Source organism: Xenopus tropicalis, chromosome 2 (genome assembly GCF_000004195.4).
Source record: "Xenopus tropicalis strain Nigerian chromosome 2, UCB_Xtro_10.0, whole genome shotgun sequence".
NCBI classification, from domain to species: domain Eukaryota; kingdom Metazoa; phylum Chordata; class Amphibia; order Anura; family Pipidae; genus Xenopus; species Xenopus tropicalis.
The window spans coordinates 69675438-69695786 of NC_030678.2; the positions used below are offsets into that span (position 1 = coordinate 69675438).

Below are 20349 nucleotides of genomic sequence, written 5' to 3' on the forward strand. Positions count from 1 at the left end.
CAAAAGAATTTTTATTTTTATACAGAAAATAATAGTAGCAGGAGACCAAACCATTATTTAAAGAAAAACCAAAAAATAAAAAACAATAATGATAATTAGAAAAAACAAAAAGCAATATAAATAAATATATATATTTTTTAGGAAGTAGGTGTAGATTTTATATTTTAGTAGAAGCAGGATAATTCCCATTCCCTATTCATACCCCCTTTAGTATCTAGGGAGTTTAGATTATAGATCCTAACCTGAAATTGTGGTTTGTCTATTATTTGAAAAGTAAAGTATGCTTTCCCATCATGTTTCTCTATTATATGTTTGGCCACTGCCGATTTCAAATCCCCTCTTTCTAAGGCCGAAGCATGCTCTAGGATCCGTGTGGAGACATTACGTATGGTTTTCCCTACATATTGGGACCCACAACTGCATGTTATTAGGTATATAACCTGTTTAGATAGGCAATTGAAATATTATTTAATCTTAAACTCCTTGCCTGTTTGTGTACTAATAAAAACTTGTGAAACTTTCAAGTATTGACAAGCTTTACATCTATTTCTCCCACAGCGATAATTCCCTGTAGTTTTTAGCCAGGAACCAGTTTCCTTTTTAGAGGAATATATACTCGGAGAAAGCCAGGCTGCAACATCTTTACCCTTCCTATATACGAAAGATGGTTTCTTATCCAATATTTGAGCTAAAACAGGGTCCTGTAATAGAACTCCCCAATATTTAATGATACTTTTCTGAACAAGATTAGAGTCTTTATTATATATATACTCTAATCTTGTTCAGAAAAGTATCATTAAATATTGGGGAGTTCTATTACAGGACCCTGTTTTAGCTCAAATATTGGAACCGTATTTTTGATCCGGCTTTCTCCTGTGGAGACTGAGTTACTCTTCTTTTAGATTTTAAAAGCTCACTTCTATTACTGGCTACTGCCCTTTCATAAGCTATTCTAATGGTGTCTGGAGCGTACCCTCTCTCCAAGAAACGGTCCCACCACAACATAGCCTGTCTATGAAAGGCATCCCATGTCGAGCAGATCCGGCGCAACCTGAGGAACTGTCCGACTGGGATACCTCTCATACAACTGGCCGGGTGGGCACTTCTAGAATGCAACAAAGTGTTACGTGTAATGGGTTTTCTGTATAAATCACAATGTATCTTACCTTCAAGAATCATAAAATTAACATCAAGAAATGAAATAGTTTCGGAATGTGTCTCAAAAGTAAACGAAATACCCATCACCTGTTCGTTACAAAAATTAACAAACTTAGATAAAGTTACCTCATCACCCTCCCAGATGCCTATACAATCATCGATATAACGAAAAAAAGTAATCAAGTGTGAACGGTAAGGGTTCTGATCGCCATAGACATGGAGCCACTCAAACCAACCCATGAATAGGTTGGCATATGTGGGTGCAAACGAAGCACCCATTGCGGCTCCACGTCTCTGGAGGTAGAACCTTCCATCAAAAAGAAAATAATTAGATTTCAACAAAAATTCAACAGTTCCAGCACAAATTCAGATTGTAGCCTAGGAAACACATGTTTTTTATCTAGCTAGTAACGAATAGATTCAACTCCCAGGACATGATCTATGGAAGAATAGAGGGATACCACGTCCATTGAAAACCACCGATAGGTTGATTTCCACTTTAAACCCTGTATCTTATTAATACACATCGTGGTATCCTTAAGATAGGATGGCAGAGATTCTACTAGAGGGCGGAGTAGTTTATCTATATGGCAGGATAACTTTTCACTCAGGGATCCTATGCTAGCCACAATAGGACATCCCTTTACATTCTCCAAAGATTTATGAACCTTGGGCAAAATATGAAAAACCGGAATCACTGGGTTCTCACATTTTAAAGCTTCCACTTCCTTGGTGGTTAAAACACCATTCATGAGGCCCTTATGCAATAAATCACCTAAAATCTTAGTCAAATTAAACGTAGGGTCTTCTTTCAAGGGGGTATATGTGGTTGTATCGTTAAGTTGTCTCATTACCTCTACCTCATAAGAGGAAGCATCTATAATCACTACTGAACCACCTTTATCCGCCCTCTTGATTACTCTGGTCTTATCTTGGCTAAGGGCCTTACCGTATATACTCGAGTATAAGCCGATCCGAGTATAAGCCGAGGTACCTAATTTTACCTAAGAAAACTGGAAAATCTTATTGACTCGAGTATAAGCCTAGGGTGCAGCCACTACTGCTAAGTTTCAATAAGCAAATATAAAGAAAATGACCTAAAAAGGAATTATCACAAGGATTTGTCAAAATCCTTTGTCAAAATCCCCCCCGCCGTGTGTCACCCGAGCACTCTCTCCTTACCCCTCCTGTGTGTCACCCTAGCACTCTCTCCTTACCCCTCCCGTGTGTCACCCTAGCACTCTCTCCTTACCCCTCCCGTGTGTCACCCTAGCACTCTCTCCTTACCCCTCCCGTGTGTCACCCTAGCACTCTCTCCTTACCCCTCCCGTGTGTCACCCTAGCACTCTCTCCTTACCCCTCCCGTGTGTCACCCTAGCACTCTCTCCTTACCCCTCCCGTGTGTCACCCTAGCACTCTCTCCTTACCCCTCCCGTGTGTCACCCTAGCACTCTCTCCTTACCCCTCCCGTGTGTCACCCTAAAAACTACAAGAATGCTTCCACTCCCTGCATCCTCAGCAAGCCAGCTGACGTTACAGTGCCCAGCACAAGAGCAGCTACTGGGCACTGCCGGGTCACACACACACATAGGAGCTGACACAAGCAGCATTGCTAAGAGCGCCAGTGACAAATGTGCAGCTAAATAATGAAAGAGAAATGAATGCAAATTCTACAACATCCCACTCTGTGCTGCTTTTCTCTGCTGGTATCCCTCCCAGGCCTCCCCAGCTCATGGCAAATTCCCCTCAACCCTCAAATGCTTCTTACCGCTGTCTCCGATTATGAGCAGCTTGAAGAGATCCCGGGCCATGGTGCCGACCTGTGCAAATGTGAGGCCCGGTCCCGGGATCCGTGCGCTCTAGCCGGAAGTGACAGCGAACCAAAGCACAGGCGCACAACGTCACCCGAGTACTGTCAGTCCGACGTCGCGCCGCCGGCAACCAACACCCCGCCCCGAGTACTCACAGTCCTCCATCGCGCCGCCGGCATCCACCAGTCCACGTCGCGCTGCTGGACGCTGGCCCGAGCTGTTACAGTCATACAGACTAGGTACAGGAACATCAGTTGCAGCGCATGCTGGTACGTCGCGCGCAAGTACCTAACCCCCCTCTGCGTGCGTGTGACATGCCAGCATGCAGCTGTTGGATTGAGAGTGCTCGGGCGACGCAGGGGGGGGCTCTGGGGGGTTGATCGGCGGCGCAACATGCCTGCAGCCTTGCGCAGCAGATGCGCAGCTACTTGACTCGAGTATAAGCCGAGAATTCCTTTTTTAGCACATTTTGAGTGTTGGAAAACTCGGCTTATACTCGAGTATATACGGTAAGTGCTTTATACTCACTCCCCGTAATATTACTATATTTCAAATGTTTTCTCTGGTTGCCCAACATTTCTATATCCCGTTGAACTAAATTATGAAACATAGTAATCTGCTGGCTTTTAGCATGAATAGGGTAAAACTTAGGATTTTTTCTTATTCCATCCACTCTTACTATATCTTTAGGGATATTCTCTAAAACCTGTAAATCAGACAGTGCACAAAAATCCTGAAAATTCTCTAGGAGTATAGGCATATCGTCAGTATATGAGTGTGCCTTATAAGATTCACTTTTAGATGCAGATTCATTTATATACATTTTGCCCTCATCGTCATTCTTAACATCCAGTGATTTTATCATTAGTAGCAAAATGGCGTTTCACAGTTAAAAGTCTCACAAATTTGTTCAAATCTAAGATAGTAGAAAAAATATCTATTTTACTATCTGGGACAAAGTTAAGACCCTTTGAAAGTAATTTCTCTTCTTCAGAGGATAGACTCCTAGCAGATAGATTTATCACGTTGGAGGAGGAATTATTAATATCAACATCATTATTATTACTTAAAGTCCTCAGATCAGAAGCATATGAAGAACTCGTTGCTACTACTGGAAAACTCCCAGTCTGAACAGCATTATCAGTCTCTATCCATGTCTCTAAGTGCAGTGAAGATGTATCTCTCTCTCGTATCTTTAAATGTTGCTCAATATGAGCTATTCTTTCCACTTGATAATCTGTAGTATAAACATCTCTTACCAATGTAGCCCACCCTAGGGTATGGCTTGGTGTACTGTAGTTGTGACTGTGGTGACACCCCAAAGATTCCCAGTAAATACCAACACAAACAGGAAGTAAACCCAGATTTATTACACAGGAACTGGGCTGAAAATGAGTTAGAAAAAATTAAATGCAGATAAATGCAAAAAATATGAACAGGCAGAAATAGCAATAACAGTGCAATGCAATGTAAACTGCACTAGCAGTTAAGTTCTAACAACAAAGTTTGGGAGCTCCCCTAATGTCCTATAAGCCGGCAGCGTTGGGGCCCTTAAACAACAATTTACATCCAGGATGCTTGTACTTTGTTATTATAGCTTCAAATGTATACTGTCACAATTATCTGTGATTCTAAGTAGTGTTTTCACTGTAATCCACTTGTGTTGGTCAGTAATAATAGTCCCACAGTGGCTTGTTGCAGTCTGTATCTCCTGTGACAACTGACACAGATTGTTCCTCCTGTAAAGTATGTATGAGGGAACTATATTGTACAGGATATCCCAGTGTTACTGCTGCTGCACCAGTTAGATATATACTGTATGTTAGTTACCTGTATCTCAGTACTGTGGCACACTTACTACTGAGATGTGAGACAGGAAACTTGTTTGGGACATGCAGGTCTCCCTTCAGTGCTGGCAGGATTTCACTCAGCTTCCCACACTGCGCAGGGGGGATCTCTGTCACTGTTTTCCATGCAGCATCACACACATACTCTGGCCTTTAGCAGAGATCTCTGGCAGCTCTCCACCCCTCAGGTGTTCAGATCCACTTCCTCCCTTCTTCCTCTTCCTTTTTGGAGCACATCCTCTCCAGAGCATGGCCTTCTGGGATCTGTAGTCCCTTCATTCCTATTACTATACATACTGCTGCAGTCCTTATATCAACAGTGAAAATCCACATAAAGCAGGAAAATAGGCTTACTTTCAATGAAACCAGCTTGGCTACACTCTCCCGCCACTAGAAATCTTGTGTCCCCACAAGGAAACAATAAGACCACAAACCCAAAAAACCTATACATTACTTATCATGCTTGAGCAAAAATTACAATATGGTACCTTTTGCACATTCCAACAATATTCATTTCCCTCTGAATAATACTGGGTTGGGATGCCACCACTTAAGTCAAAGCATAAGGGAGTTTGGGCGTAGACAGCACGGTGTGATGCTAAAACTGTTTCATCAGTGCTATGGTCAAGAGCATCATAAGTTAGTCTTTGAGGTGGTCTTATTACCCGAGGTGCTCTGTTAGGCAAACTTGGTTCAGTACAGGCAGATTGATGTACAGTTTCATCATTGGTGTTTTCATCAGTTTTGGAAAACTCATTCCCATTCACTGGTCTCATTGGGGGATTAGCAGAGACAGTCTCTGATACCTCAGAAGGTATATCAGTAGGTTCTAGCATAGGTTCTGGTACACAGAGAGTAAACTCAGGGGCATCTGCCTTTAAGTTGCTGGTGGAGTTTGAACTCGTATTAGATATACCTTTTGGTTGCTGTTCTGTGAAGAGGTAATTCAAATCCCAATCTTCGTCATCACTATCAGTATCATAAAGTTCCCCTTCACTATCAATGCCTAGTTGAGGTGGATTTTGACCCTGCAGTCTTCTTGACTTTCTGGGCTTAGGGTTCTTTAGATTTTTGTCAGGTCTGTGGTCAGGACCTCTCACAGTTTCAGCTAGAGGCATTAGATGGTTCCTATGCCAGGATTTAATAGGACCCTCTCGTCCTTCAGGGCAGATCTGGTATACAGGCAAATTAGGAAGCTGGGAGCATATAATATATGGTTGGGATCCCCATCTATCAGCCAGTTTGTGTTTGCCTGGATTCCCCAGATTCCTCAAGAGGACACGGTCCCCAGGCTGTAGGTCATGAATCTTTACCTTTTTATCATACAGTGTTTTGTTCTGCATATTCTTTTTACCAACTGCCTCCTGGGCTCTTTTATATGCTCTCTGTAAATCTCTCTTCAGTCGATCCACATAACTACTGTGTGATTTAACTGGTGTGTCATCAGCAGTCACTCCAAAGACCGTGTCAATGGGCAACCTGGCTTCCCTCCCAAACATTAGAAAATATGGAGAGTATCCAGTAGCACCATTCTTAGTACTATTATAGGCATGCACAACTGTGGCAATATGACGACTCCAATGTGTTTTCTTCTCTTTTGGCAGAGTCCCCAGCATGTCTAACAGAGTCCTGTTGAACCTTTCAGGCTGAGGATCACCCTGTGGGTGGTAAGGGGTAGTTCGGGATTTCAGGACTCCAAGCATTGACATCAGCTCATGTACTAACTTGCTTTCAAAATCCCTCCCCTGATCAGAGTGGATTCTTTTTGGCAGGCCATAATGAATAAAAAACCGTTCCACAAGGACTTTAGCAACTGTAATTGCTCTTTGATCTTTTGTGGGAAATGCTTGAGCATACCTGGTATAATGGTCTGTAACCACCAACACATTGCTTGTGCCACCCTCATCTGGCTCAATGGATAGGAAGTCGATACAAACTAGATCCAGAGGGCTGTGGCTTTCCATGTGGCTAAGAGGGGCGGCCCTTGATGGCAATGTCTTTCTCTGTATGCATCTTAGACAGGAGCGGCAGTAGTCTTCTACATCTTGCTTCATACATGGCCAATAGAAACGATCCCTCACAAGGCCTAGGGTTTTATCATATCCCAGATGACCATGTTCATCATGCAGGGCCATAAGGACTGAGTCTCTGTGTTTTTGTGGCAGCATTAATTGCCATTTCTCTGAGTCTGTAGCACTTGGTGCTCGTCTGTATACTAAACCATCACGTAGTCGCAGCCGATCCCACTCTTTTACAAGCAAACTTGCTAGGGGATGGGAGTCAGTTTTGAGTATCTGAACTTGTTTCTTTCTCAAAGCCTCCATGGCCACCTGGCACAGAGGGTCCTCACTCTGATCTCTCTTTATGTCTCCTTTGTTAAGGGCTGGCATGGTTGATGTTCCAACAGAAGTGACATTGCAGTACAGCTTTGGAATTCCTCTGACAGTCATGCCAATCTTCTCTGCAAAGTTTCCACTTTGGCACCGGCCAGTTATCCCTTGGCACATAGTTCTTACCCCAGGTGCAGGAATTTCGATCCATTCATCATCTGGATGCAAATCTCCGTGAGGTCTTCTGGACAGTCCATCAGCATCCCGATTATCCCGACCAGGTCGATAGCGCAGACTAAACTTGTAGTGTGCCAGTGCAGCCAACCATCTGTGGCCAGTGGCATCCAACTTTGCTGTTGTCAAAATATAAGTTAGCGGATTGTTATCTGTCTGCACTTCAAACTCTGCTCCATACAAGTACTCATGCAACTTATCTACCACTGCCCATTTTAGTGCAAGGAATTCAAGTTTATGAGCTGGGTAGTTCCTCTCAGATGGTGACAGACTTCGGCTGATGAAAGCTACTGGTCGTAACTCCTTATTATATTCTTGGCACAAGATGCCCCCCAAGCCTTCCCTGCTAGCATCTATGTGAAGTGTGTAGGGCTTAGTTGCGTCAGCATAGGCCAGCACAGGTGCATGAGTGAGGCAGTACTTTAGCTGGTCGAAGGCTTTATCACATTCTTCTGTCCAAAAGTCTTCTATAGACTCTCTGGTCCACCCTTGACCTCTGAGCCTCTTGGCCAGGATGTCTCTGTCTGACCCTTCTACTTCAGTGTTACTTTGAAGGAGCTGATTCAATGGCTGGGCCACCTTGGAGAACCCCTTTACAAATCTCCTATAATACCCACAAAATCCCAGGAAAGACCGGAGTTCAGTGATTGTCCTGGGCTTGGGCCAGGAGGATACAGCTTCAATTTTGCTGGGATCAGTGGCTATCCCTTCTGCAGATACCACATGGCCCACATAGTTCACTGACGGCTGACAGAATTGGCACTTTTCTGGGGACAACTTTAAGCCTTCTTTCTCCAATCGATCAAATACTTTCAGTAATCTCTGTTCATGCTCCTCTAGTGTCCTTCCAAAGACTATCAGATCATCTAGGTACACCAGTACTTCCAGCAGATGCATGTCACCTACAGTGCGCTCCATAAGTCGTTGAAATGTGGCTGGAGCTCCACAGAGACCTTGGGGCATCCTATTAAATTCAAAGAAACCCAGAGGGCATATAAAAGCAGTCTTCTCCTTGTCTTCTGGGTGCATAGGTAGCTGATAGTAACCACTTCTTAGATCCAACACGCTAAACCATTTGCTTCCAACCAAGCAGTTAAGGGCATCCTCAATCCTCGGGGTGGTGTACTGGTCTGGAATAGTGCGCTGATTTAAAGTTCGGTAATCCACGCACATTCTTATTGAACCATTCTTCTTCCGCACTACTACTATTGGGGATGCATAAGGGCTTCGGGACTCTTTGATGATCCCAGCAGCTTTGAGTTCTTCCAGATGCTTGCGAAGATCCTCCAGGTCACCTGGGGCAATGCGGCGAGATCTCTCCCGAAAGGGTTTATCTTCTCTAAGACGGATTTTGTGCTTTGTGCTGGTGGAGCATCCCATATCAAGGTCATTTCTGGAGAAAAGAGCACTATGCTCATTCAAATGTTTCCGTAAACGACTTTTCCATTCAGGTGGAATAACAGAGTTACTTAAATCAAACAGTTCAGCTGACACTGTGGCTTCTGCTTTATCCCTCCCCAGTGCGGCTACAGGCACAAGACTGGCTGAATAGACTCTTCCTAAAAGTGAGTGTGAGTGGAGAAACACAGGCTCATTGGTAGTATTCTTGAGCCCAACTGTCACAGTGCCACAATTCTTCTTCAGGCAGTCAGCTGGCAAGGCTTCAGGGATCAACTCTACTCCAAAAGGTAGGTCCAGTCCCGGTCCACCTTCAATTACAAAATGATGTCCAGGGTTTTCCCAACATATTTTTACCCTGGCTCTCATGCAGGTGATTTTCCCTGGTTGTATTACACGATCCTTCCTCTGTAGGTACCACACATTTCCTATTCCTTCGGAAGGTTCTTCCTTCTGTCGCACCAGAGAAGTTAGCACTGGCTGCAGTAACGGGTGAATTGAGGCTCCCTCTTTCACTTTCAGTTCCAATTGAGGAGCTAACATTCGTTTTATCAGATCAGTATTTGTGCCCACCACCACAGCATTCTGCAGAGCTCCAGGAGGTCTGGGGCATACCACCGCCAATGTCTCAACTGCTTCATTAGTTCCTGCCACAGTAGGAGAGAACTCTAGCTTGACACTGACATATCCATCATAGGGAAACTTTGTTTCACTCAGTCCCCATATCTCTAGTTTTTCTAACTTCTCCAAAGGTATGTGCGAGAGGTATTTCTTGTAGAAATCTCGATACAGTAAAGTCACCTGGGCTCCTGTATCCAGGAGTGCTTCTGAGTAAACCCCTTCAATTTGAACTGGCACAATGGGTGATGGCCCAATTAAACCATTTGGGAGTGCTGGTTTCTGCATCAGCTCACTTTGGTCTGATTTGCCATGATGACAGCCGACAGCAGGGAGTTTCCTTTGCTTCTGTAAGTATCCTTCTGCACCATCAGTATGGCATTTAGGGGAACTGTTATGATCCCTGTGTCTTCTTGAAGTCTGCTTACGGGCATTTTTAGGTTGTGGATGAGGGTCGCTTTTGTTAGACTGAGCTGCCTCCTCACACCTTTTAGCACTATTAAGGGTTTTCTTGGAGCATTCATTAAACGAGCGCCCAGCTTGCTCCTTCACTGAGGCTCTCTGAAGTTTCCCTGCATCTTTTTCCTCTCTGCATTCAGTAATTTAGATAATTGGTTGATTACTTTATCGGGGTTTGGTTTGTTTCGACATCGTGCTCTATAATGACCAGCCTCTCCACACTTGTAACATATCACTATGTTTCCGAAAGTGTTATCAGGGGTAGGACCAGGCCTGTCTGACCTTGCAGATGTGGTATTGAGCATAGTGCTAGCTTCCCCCGAGGTTGACAAATGACTTTTGGTTAACTGAGTCATTAGTTCGGTTAACATCTGTAGTTGTCCCCTCATCTGGGTCATCTCTTGACTTGATTCCATAGGGCATACAGTTTTGACTGTGGCTTTTGGCCCAGAGCTGGCACCCACCATCGACCCTTTGACCTCTAGCCTGGCTTCCTCCTCTCGGACTTCTTTTATTAGCTGATTGTACGTGAGTGTTTCCTCCCCTTGTTTCATCCTCAACTTCAGCATTATGGGATCAAGGGGTTGAGCTCCCTGTAGGATCTGTTTCACTCTCACTTTGTCCACCAACTTTGGATCCAAGCCCTTCTTTAACAATATCTGATGAAGGATTTTGTCTAGACGTTGTATATAGTCTGACAATTTCTCTCCATGCCCCTGATAAGTATGCTCAAACTGGTAAAGTAGATCAGCAGCATTTTCAGTTCTGCCAAACACATCTTGCAAAGCTTGCAGATAATCATAGGCAGTGCAGTCCTGTTTACTTAACTTCAGATTCCGCACAGTGTCTGCAGCTGCTCCTCTCAGACTTTCAGCTATTCTTTGTTTCTTATGGGCCTCAGGAATATCCCATTCATCCAATACTTGCATAGACTGTTCCATCCAAGACTCATAATCATCCTCACCTGTAGGAACAGGCTGGGATCCAGAGAAGAACCGCAGTTTACGATAACCAATCCCATTATAGGGGCTGCTGCCCTTTGTACATTTCTCAACAAAGTCACCTAGGGCAGTAATGAAGTCAGGTCCTATTGTTGTGGACACAGCCAAAGGTGGCTCATTTGCAGTAGATGTAGGAGATCCCCCTTCTGGTGACCCTTCAGTGGGGAAAACTAACCGAGCTTTGTGGCCCTCTTTACCAAACTCTACTGTAGGTGGTGCATTTAGGTTTATTACTCGGCAGTCCCACTCCAGCAACACACTTGTGGTAGCAGTAGCATCATCTTTCTTCATGCCTCTTATGAAACAACGACCCTGGGGAATGACTTCATCCATTAATTGATATATTTGCCTAGTAGTAAAATCTTCTTTAGGAAGTAGCAGTGCTAGACAATGGTCTGTGTTGATGTTTAGGGTTTGGCACCACTCTGCAACAGTTTCAGGGTCCATATTGGATCTCTTCTCTGGCTGTTACTCTTAAAGGGAATGTGGGCGTAGCTTCAAGAATCCCGGACGAGCCCCCAAATGTAGCCCACCCTAGGGTATGGCTTGGTGTACTGTAGTTGTGACTGTGGTGACACCCCAAAGATTCCCAGTAAATACCAACACAAACAGGAAGTAAACCCAGATTTATTACACAGGAACTGGGCTGAAAATGAGTTAGAAAAAAATTAAATGCAGATAAATGCAAAAAATATGAACAGGCAGAAATAGCAATAACAGTGCAATGCAATGTAAACTGCACTAGCAGTTAAGTTCTAACAACAAAGTTTGGGAGCTCCCCTAATGTCCTATAAGCCGGCAGCGTTGGGGCCCTTAAACAACAATTTACATCCAGGATGCTTGTACTTTGTTATTATAGCTTCAAATGTATACTGTCACAATTATCTGTGATTCTAAGTAGTGTTTTCACTGTAATCCACTTGTGTTGGTCAGTAATAATAGTCCCACAGTGGCTTGTTGCAGTCTGTATCTCCTGTGACAACTGACACAGATTGTTCCTCCTGTAAAGTATGTATGAGGGAACTATATTGTACAGGATATCCCAGTGTTACTGCTGCTGCACCAGTTAGATATATACTGTATGTTAGTTACCTGTATCTCAGTACTGTGGCACACTTACTACTGAGATGTGAGACAGGAAACTTGTTTGGGACATGCAGGTCTCCCTTCAGTGCTGGCAGGATTTCACTCAGCTTCCCACACTGCGCAGGGGGGATCTCTGTCACTGTTTTCCATGCAGCATCACACACATACTCTGGCCTTTAGCAGAGATCTCTGGCAGCTCTCCACCCCTCAGGTGTTCAGATCCACTTCCTCCCTTCTTCCTCTTCCTTTTTGGAGCACATCCTCTCCAGAGCATGGCCTTCTGGGATCTGTAGTCCCTTCATTCCTATTACTATACATACTGCTGCAGTCCTTATATCAACAGTGAAAATCCACATAAAGCAGGAAAATAGGCTTACTTTCAATGAAACCAGCTTGGCTACACCAACGTGGTGGCTTCCTGTTCCTCATGGATCGTTTTGTAGATGCCTGTTGACTTACCACGTCGTCCCCCCCGCCTCTGATAGCATGATAGTTGTACGATCTCATCTGTTCTTTTTTTGGAGTTGAAGCTTTTCCTCTCTTTACATAACGTGTCTTGGTCCCCCGACTCTCGTCCGGATCGCTTCCTGAGAGGTCTGGGTCCGACGCTAAAAAAGAAGAGGAGGGGGGGAGGCAGAGCGTATATCCTGGGAGCCATGTGATCTCCCATCGTGCTCAGCGAACTGCACGGACTTATTAGATTTCAAAATAGGACGTGGTAGAGCTCTACGTCTCCTATTGCCTCTTTCAAAAGATCTCTGGGAGAAGGAAGAGTCATAGTTAGCTTTGCTCCAAATATATACAGTATCATTTTCATAATCACGTTTGTCCCTTAGAAATTTTTCTCTTTTAGCATTTTTTATGACAAATTCATATTGTTTCACTTGTTCCGACATTTTATCCAAATATATGGCATCCTGTGACTCCGTGCCTATATATAAACGGGCATTATCTTGTAAATCAGTAATTTCTCTTTGAACCATTTCTAGTTCCTGTTTGTCATACGATAGTATAAGTTCCATTAGTTTTTTAGAACAGTCTGATAATATCAAATTCCAGGCTGTAACAAAATCTTGTGGCACATCGGTAAAGGAGGGGAACTTCTTAATCCGCAACCCACGTGGTATACGATTACATTTTAGATAGTTCTCTAAGGAACATACATCCCACCATAAGCGTACCTCTCTCTTCATCTTACGTTCAAGGTTGCGGAAAATATAGTTCATGTCCATATTAGACTCCTCCAGTACATAATCGTCTCCCGACGCTTCCGAGAACACAGCCTCTGCTTGTCGTGCGCGAAGTGCATTCGTCATTCTCGCGATATTTCCTAGTTCAAAACACCTTAGGCAGAAAGAAAGGGGAACGGACCAGTGCACGCCTCTCTCAAGAATGCCTCCAATAGAAAAAATCAGTCTAGTATACAGGTGAAAAACTAATAGCGTAAAGCGGGTGCTACAACCGTGCATGGGAGTAAAACTAGGCAATACTATACTAAAAATTACATTACACGGGAGCACTTACCGCAAGCCCAAGTGTGCTGTCACGCAGACCCACTCCCAAAGGTCCAAAAGCCAAGCAAAAATAGAAAGATAATAAATAGCGGAGCACCATGAGGATAAGATTAAAATCCAGTCTTTATTCCATCATAGATAAAAGGCACAAGTGCATGCCTGTGCGCACCTGCACCAAGCCAGCTGGGGTTCGCCACCCAGGACAAGTCCAGGGACCAGCGCATCTGCAGGTAAGAGTGCACACCAGTCTCCCGCCACTAGTAACGGAAACTCTGGTAGTTCATCTTACCCTTGAACTTTAGATTATTGTACTGTATAGTTGCAACAAGGACTGGACTGCCATAGACTCTTCCAGTTTTGCTCCAAGCAACAGTGATCCCTTGAATGGGAGGTTGCAAAGACTCACCTTAGAGGCTTTATCTGCATTCCATGACTGCAACAATAATGCTGCCAGGACCATATGGTATTTATCCCAGGGTATTAAACGAGCTTAGCTCTGTGATTGCCAAACCTCTTCACTTAATTTTTCATGATTCATTGAGGTCTGGCATGGTGCAGAGGTACTGGCAAATTGTTAATGTGGTTTCGTTATTCAGAAAGAGATTGTCACAGTCGGTATCCCAAAACTCAGAACAGGCGCCAAGGGTCCGGTCACGGCTCATGCTTCAGCCTTTAACAGCAGCCTTTCATGTCGGGAGGAGCCCTTCGCTACTTGGATGCCGCCAGGTCTTATAGTGAGAGACCCAAGGGAGAGTTCTGAGCAGGCAAGGGAACCAAAACCATGTGGCAGGAAGAAGAGGAACGAGTCAGCGTAGTCAGAGGTCAAGCAACGATCAGGCAGCACAGTACCAAAACAGAATCCAGAAGAGTAGTCAAAACAGGCAAAGGTCGGTTCAGGCAGCAATACAAGAATGGTCAAGAACAGGCAGGAGTCAGAACAGATCAAAATAGTACAAAGAACACACCCAGGAACTATCAGGGCACACAGGGCAGTAAGCACTTGAAATATTCGGATATTTGAATTTGGCGGCAAAATGACGTCACACACGTGGCGAGCGAGAAAACACATGTGCGTGCATCAAAGGGCGCACATGTACATAAAAAGGGAGACAGACGCACACGCGCCTAATAGAAGGTGGAGGGTGTCCCCGCAACAGAGGAGGCCTGTTAGTCTGACATCAGTGGTAGGAAAGATTTTGGAAGAGGTAATAAGGGATAGGATAATTTTTACATTTACATTTACAGTACATTACATAATTTACATTGCAAATCACACTGTACAATAGCAGGTTTTATGTACAAATCAGCATGGTTTTATGTGTAACAGATCTTGCCAGACTAATTTAATTGCCTTTTATGAGGAGGTGAGCAGAAACCACAACCCTGGAATGGCAGTGGATATCATCTACTTGGACTTTGATAAAGCATTATATACAGTACCGCATAGAAAGTTAATGATAAAATTGAGGAATATTGACCTAGAACATAATATTTGTACTTGAATAGAGAACTGGCTAAAGGATAGATTACAAAGAGTGGTGGTAAATTGAACATTTTCTAATTGGGCCAGTGTTGTTAGTGGAGTACTGCAGGGGTCAGTCTTTGATCCTTTGCTTTTTAATTTGTTTATTAATGACCTGGAGGTGGACCTAGAAAGTACTGTTTCTATTTTTGCTGATAATACTAAATTGTACAAAAAGTTCCATGCAGGATGGAGCCACTTTGCCAACAGGGGTTAACCTGCAGAGTTGTGCACCTAGTCAGTGGCTAGTACAGTTTCAAGTTGCCCATGACATACTTCATGGGCAGTTTTAAGATACCCTGCATTTCAGAGTGCATCCTGAGCAGTGGGTCTTAATGTGTACTGATTTACCATCATACAGGCCAGCTGCAAGGACACAGTCCTGAAACTCCTTTTTGGTTCTCATGGCTTTGTTCTACCCCACAGTTAACTCCCTAAAACTCCCTTATGGTACAACTATGTTTGTAAGAGGGTACAAAAACCCTTCCACTCCTTTTGTGCTTTATTCTGCCTATCTGCTGTTCAGAATCCACATGCCTTGTCAATAAACTCCAATTCTACCGCCAGAGATCTCCTGTCTGAAATTCCACAACATGGTCACGTTAATCCTGTGTTTCATGTTTCTCTCCTTAAAAGAATTCTGACAAATTCTTTTCATGTTCCTAAACCATTGTTCAAAGCATGGAAGAATTTGAAGTGCAGGATATTCTCGATTCCAGAAACTTTAGGGGGGAGTTGCATTATTTAATCCAATCGAAACATTTTCCCCCCAGAGGACAGTTCCTTGGAAGTTACTGCTCCTCAACTGATTAAGCAGTTTCATAAAGATTTTCCTAACAAACTGGCTAGGACATGTTCAGCTAACACACGTCCAGAGAACATGCCTTAGGGGGGCAATATCAGGTACCATTGAGGTTGCACTCGAATCAACACAAATTTTGGCACATACTGGTACAGATCAAGGTTGACCAACAACATGGTGTGTGCATCCTGATATAAATGCACACCCAGACCTGTGCATGTTCCATATACATACACCTAAATTGATGTACCATGCTTGCACTCTGCACATAAATAGAAACTCATCCCTCTCTTCATTGCAAATTGATCATTGCTACTTGTGAGGCACTAAATTTGGTAAAGCTGCTTCTGTGTTCCTGACCTTCAGCCTGACTTTTTGTGATTGAACCTCTGCTGCCTGACTGTCTATGATTTCTGCCTTCTGATTCTACACTGACACTCCTCCACTGGTTACAGTCCTAGTCAACCCTCAGGGACTGTGTACCCTGCAGGAGGTGTAGGAAAGGCTGTGTATCTTTAACTCTCTCAAGAATAGCCTTCTACAAGGTACATGATATATGCAAAGTAAAATTCACTCATAAGAACTGTAAGGTGGAAGACATAAGATTACCCCTGTGGGCACATGGGTCAATCTTAGCAAAAGTTTTTTTGTGATAAAGAATTCCCTTTTGTAAAATATAGGGCAGTAAAGTGTTCCATGATCATATGGGACCAATGGCTTTTATACAGATCATGGAACTCCAAGGTGACTTCTAATATCCTCATATTTTTCAACAGGGGGTACTTTATTTATTATAGTATGCAAGTTTTTAGCCATGTGACAGAAATTACATCATTAAGCACCAATTATAACTGATGATATCACTAAGCACCAGTAGAAAAGGTATAATTTACAGTAAAGTTATGGCTTTTGTGAATTTTACTTCTATATATGCAAGTGTATGACTCATTCTATTTATGTGTATACTGTGTATTCAAGGGCTTTCGTGCATTCAGAAAGACATAAAGGCTCATTTACTGCCAAAATTAGCACATTGTGCTAAGTGCAATTTTGCCCTATTTTTTTTACCTATAATGCAGTATTTTTTTCTATAATTCCAGTGTAAAAGTGGTAATTAAATGGCCACTGTCACAATTGTGGCCAATGAGTTAAAAGTGGAAACACAACATTTTGGGGGAGTGTCCCTTCATCAGGTGTCACCTGACAAAGGGAAATGTACTGCATTGTGTATTAATGCAGTTGTGCTTAAAATCTTTGATGTTTGGATTTCGCCAGTTCATTATCAAAATGACTGCACCCAATTCTTTAGACAAAAGTTGCAGTTATTGTCACCAGGTGGCTGTAGCTCCAGGGTTCCTTTGCAGCAGTAGGCACACTGCACTCCATTTGGAACAGGAGATGAGGTAGGCTGAGTGTCACAAAGTGCAACTATAAGTGTACGAAATTTAATGAATGGATTCATTTTTGCAACAACTGCATGCAACTTTGCATAACTACAAACAGCACTAAGCAGTTGTAAATGAGCTCTAAGGAATATAGAATTCTTTCCACATCAAACAATAGTTTCTTAGCGGGGTCCATAATCATAATAACAGAAACCACAGACAGGCTCCAATGCGAGCATAGTCATATTCAGGTGAAAGAGGTATTTTTGGATCTAGGATATGTTTACTGTATGCTCAAAAGTTTCTCTATGGCATGTTAGCAAGATAAATAAATAGGGCCAAGACAACAATTCCAACCTTTTTGTTTTGTCTCCTTGCTTTCAGAGGTTGATTCACTGCTGCCTTTTTTTTTTGGCTTCTTGGGTGCTTCCTCTTCCTCTGACTCTCCTTCTGAGCCTATTGTAAATAAAACAGAAATGGAATAACCATTAATTCAGGTATATTATCGCCTTTGTGATTGTAAGGACAATGCTACATGGATAGGTTTTGAATGCTTGTCAAATTAGCTTATAACACAGCAGTAATTAGGGTGAAGACACACTGGGCTTCTAGTAGCAGCTACTTTAAAGGAACAGTAACGCCAAAAAATGAAAGTGTTTTAAAGTAATTAAAATATAATGTACTGTTGCCCTGCGCTGGTAAAACTGGTAAGTTTGCAACAGAAACGCTAGTTTATATAATATAGTTTAGTATAGTTTATATAATAAGCTGCTATGTCAACATGGGGGCAGCCATTGAAGCTGGGAAAAAGGAGAAAAGGCACAGGCACATAGCAGATAACAGATAAGCTTTGTAGAATATAATGGGGTTTTATCTGTTATCTGCTAAGTAACCTGTGCCTTTTCTCCTGTAAATGGCTGCCCCCATGGCTACACAGAATCTTTATTATATAAACTATAGTAGTCTTTCTAAGGAAAACACACCAGTTGTACCAGCACAGGGCAGCATTACATTATATAGTAATTACTTTTATACACTTTCATTTTTTGGTGTTACTGTCCCTTTAACATGGCTACTAAACGCCAGAAAATACCCTGCCATAGACAATACTCAGAATTGCCTCTGCTAAAACACACATAGAGACAATTAGCAGTAAATGATCAGCATTGTCTTTTTTAGTAGCCATGATAAATAGCTGCTACTAGTAGCTCTGTGTGTCTTTACCCTTAGAGCTAGTGCTTTTAGGAGCTATTGGAGTCCCTATAGTTACTCATGCATAGTGTAATACTTTTTCAGATAGTTAACAATTTGTAAGGAAAATATTTGTATGGATGAACAAAGCATGTGTCTTTTTGGATTAAGAAAAACAAAATTCTCATGTATGGCAACTGCTAGAGCAGGAGAACCAGCTAAATCCTAACTTGTGAATCTGGATTCTATGTTTTTTTACAGTTTTTGGAAAGAAGTAGACACTGACATAGAAGCAGAGACACAGCAGATCACGTCACCAGTGTCTTAAGGATCCACTTTAGAGTGCACAAGTAAAGCTTTAGAATGCATGGAACCTTGAGCTTGTATTGAAGCTATTCACAAAGGTAACATTACAATTGAGGAATAGTGGCCTTGGACAAAATATTTATGCTTGGATAGAGAACTGGCAGAAGGATAGGTTACAAAGAGTGGTGCAGTTTTGTTAGTGGATTACAGCAGGGGTCAGTTTTTGGTCCTTTGCTTTTTAACTTGTTTATTAATGACCTGGAGGTGGGAATATAAAGTACTGTTTCTCTTTTTGTTGTTGATACTAAATTGTGCAGAACTATAAGTTCCATGCAGGATGCTGCCACATTGCAGAGCGATTTAATTAAATTGGGAAAACTGGGAAGCAAAATGGAAAATGAGGTTCAATGTTGACAAGTGCAAAGTTATCCACTTTGGTAGAAATAATATAAATGCAAGTTACACCAAGGGGCACATTCATCAAATTACGAGTTCGAATCCTGAATGGGAAAAATTCGTATTGGATACAATAATTTCTGAAGAGCGCAAATATCATGAAAAAGCTTCTAATCATATTAGTCACGATAATTGCTGCACTGTTTCCATCTCCACTGTGGCCCTGAATACTGCATTTTGCTAGTTTATTGGGTAATTGCTGCACTATTTCTATCGCCACTGTGGCCCTGAACAGCTGACTATCCCTACTCTATAACAATATCTTCCTCTCTGCTCCATTCTACACGCTGCTGCTCTTATAATCTTTGTACATTTTTGAAAAATCTAGCACCTCCAACCAATACCTCACAAAACCATAACAATTTTAAATCATTCCCACACCTCCTCTCCCTCTCCTTACTGCTATTACATGCCGCAGACAATATCTCTCCTAATCCTGGTCCCTGCCGTATACCCATTTCCTATCGCCCACGCAATGCTTTTCTTCTGGTAAAACCCTCACAAACCGCTAACCTGTCTAACCTTATTCAAATTCCCACTCTCTCCTTCTCCTTCTCCACTCTTCTTATCTCCCCTTCTCTTGTGCTCTTCTTAATACCCGCTCTGTAACTAACAAAGCCGCTTTTATTCATGATCTGTTTTGCTCCAAGTCTTTTCACCTTTTTGCCATAACAGAGACCTGGCTCTCTCAGAATGATAATGCTATTGAGGCAGCTCTCTCTTATGGCGGCCTTTCATTCTCTCACACTCCCCGCATTACTGGCCGTGGGGGAGGAGTAGGGGTTCTGCTCTCCCCTCATTGCCGGTTTAAACTAATCCCTATACCTCCTACTTTCAGGTTTCCTTCTTTTGAGGTGCATACGGTTCAGCTGTTCCACCCTCTCTCTGTGCGGGTTGCAGTTGTTTACAGATCTCCTTCTTCAAAATCCTTGGCTACGTTTCTCTTTGACTTTGAATCCTGGCTCTCTTTTTTTCTATGCTCTGACACCCCTGCAATCATTTTAGGCGACTTCAATTGCCATATAGATGACCCCTCTCAGCCCTGGCCCTCTCGATTTCTCCATCTAACCTCCTCCTTTGATCTCCGGCAGTGGACTAATACAGCTACCCATAAGGATGGTCATTTTCTAGATCTGGATCTATCTACATTTAACAGTGAGCCTTTTCCTCTTTCAGATCATCATCTTATCTCTTTTTCTATCTCGCACGTGTCTCATTCTCCCTCTAACTT

General features: G+C 42.9%; 1 protein-coding gene across 1 annotated transcript in view; it reads right to left on the minus strand.

Moving 5' to 3' along the window:
- The window catches only part of tulp1 (TUB like protein 1), a 115301-nt gene that overhangs the window by 57901 nt on the left and 37051 nt on the right, over positions 1–20349 (minus strand). Inside the window, 1 exon segment of the mRNA NM_001016482.2 lies at positions 17523–17621. Within this exon segment, the coding sequence (NP_001016482.1) occupies positions 17523–17621 (99 nt within the window).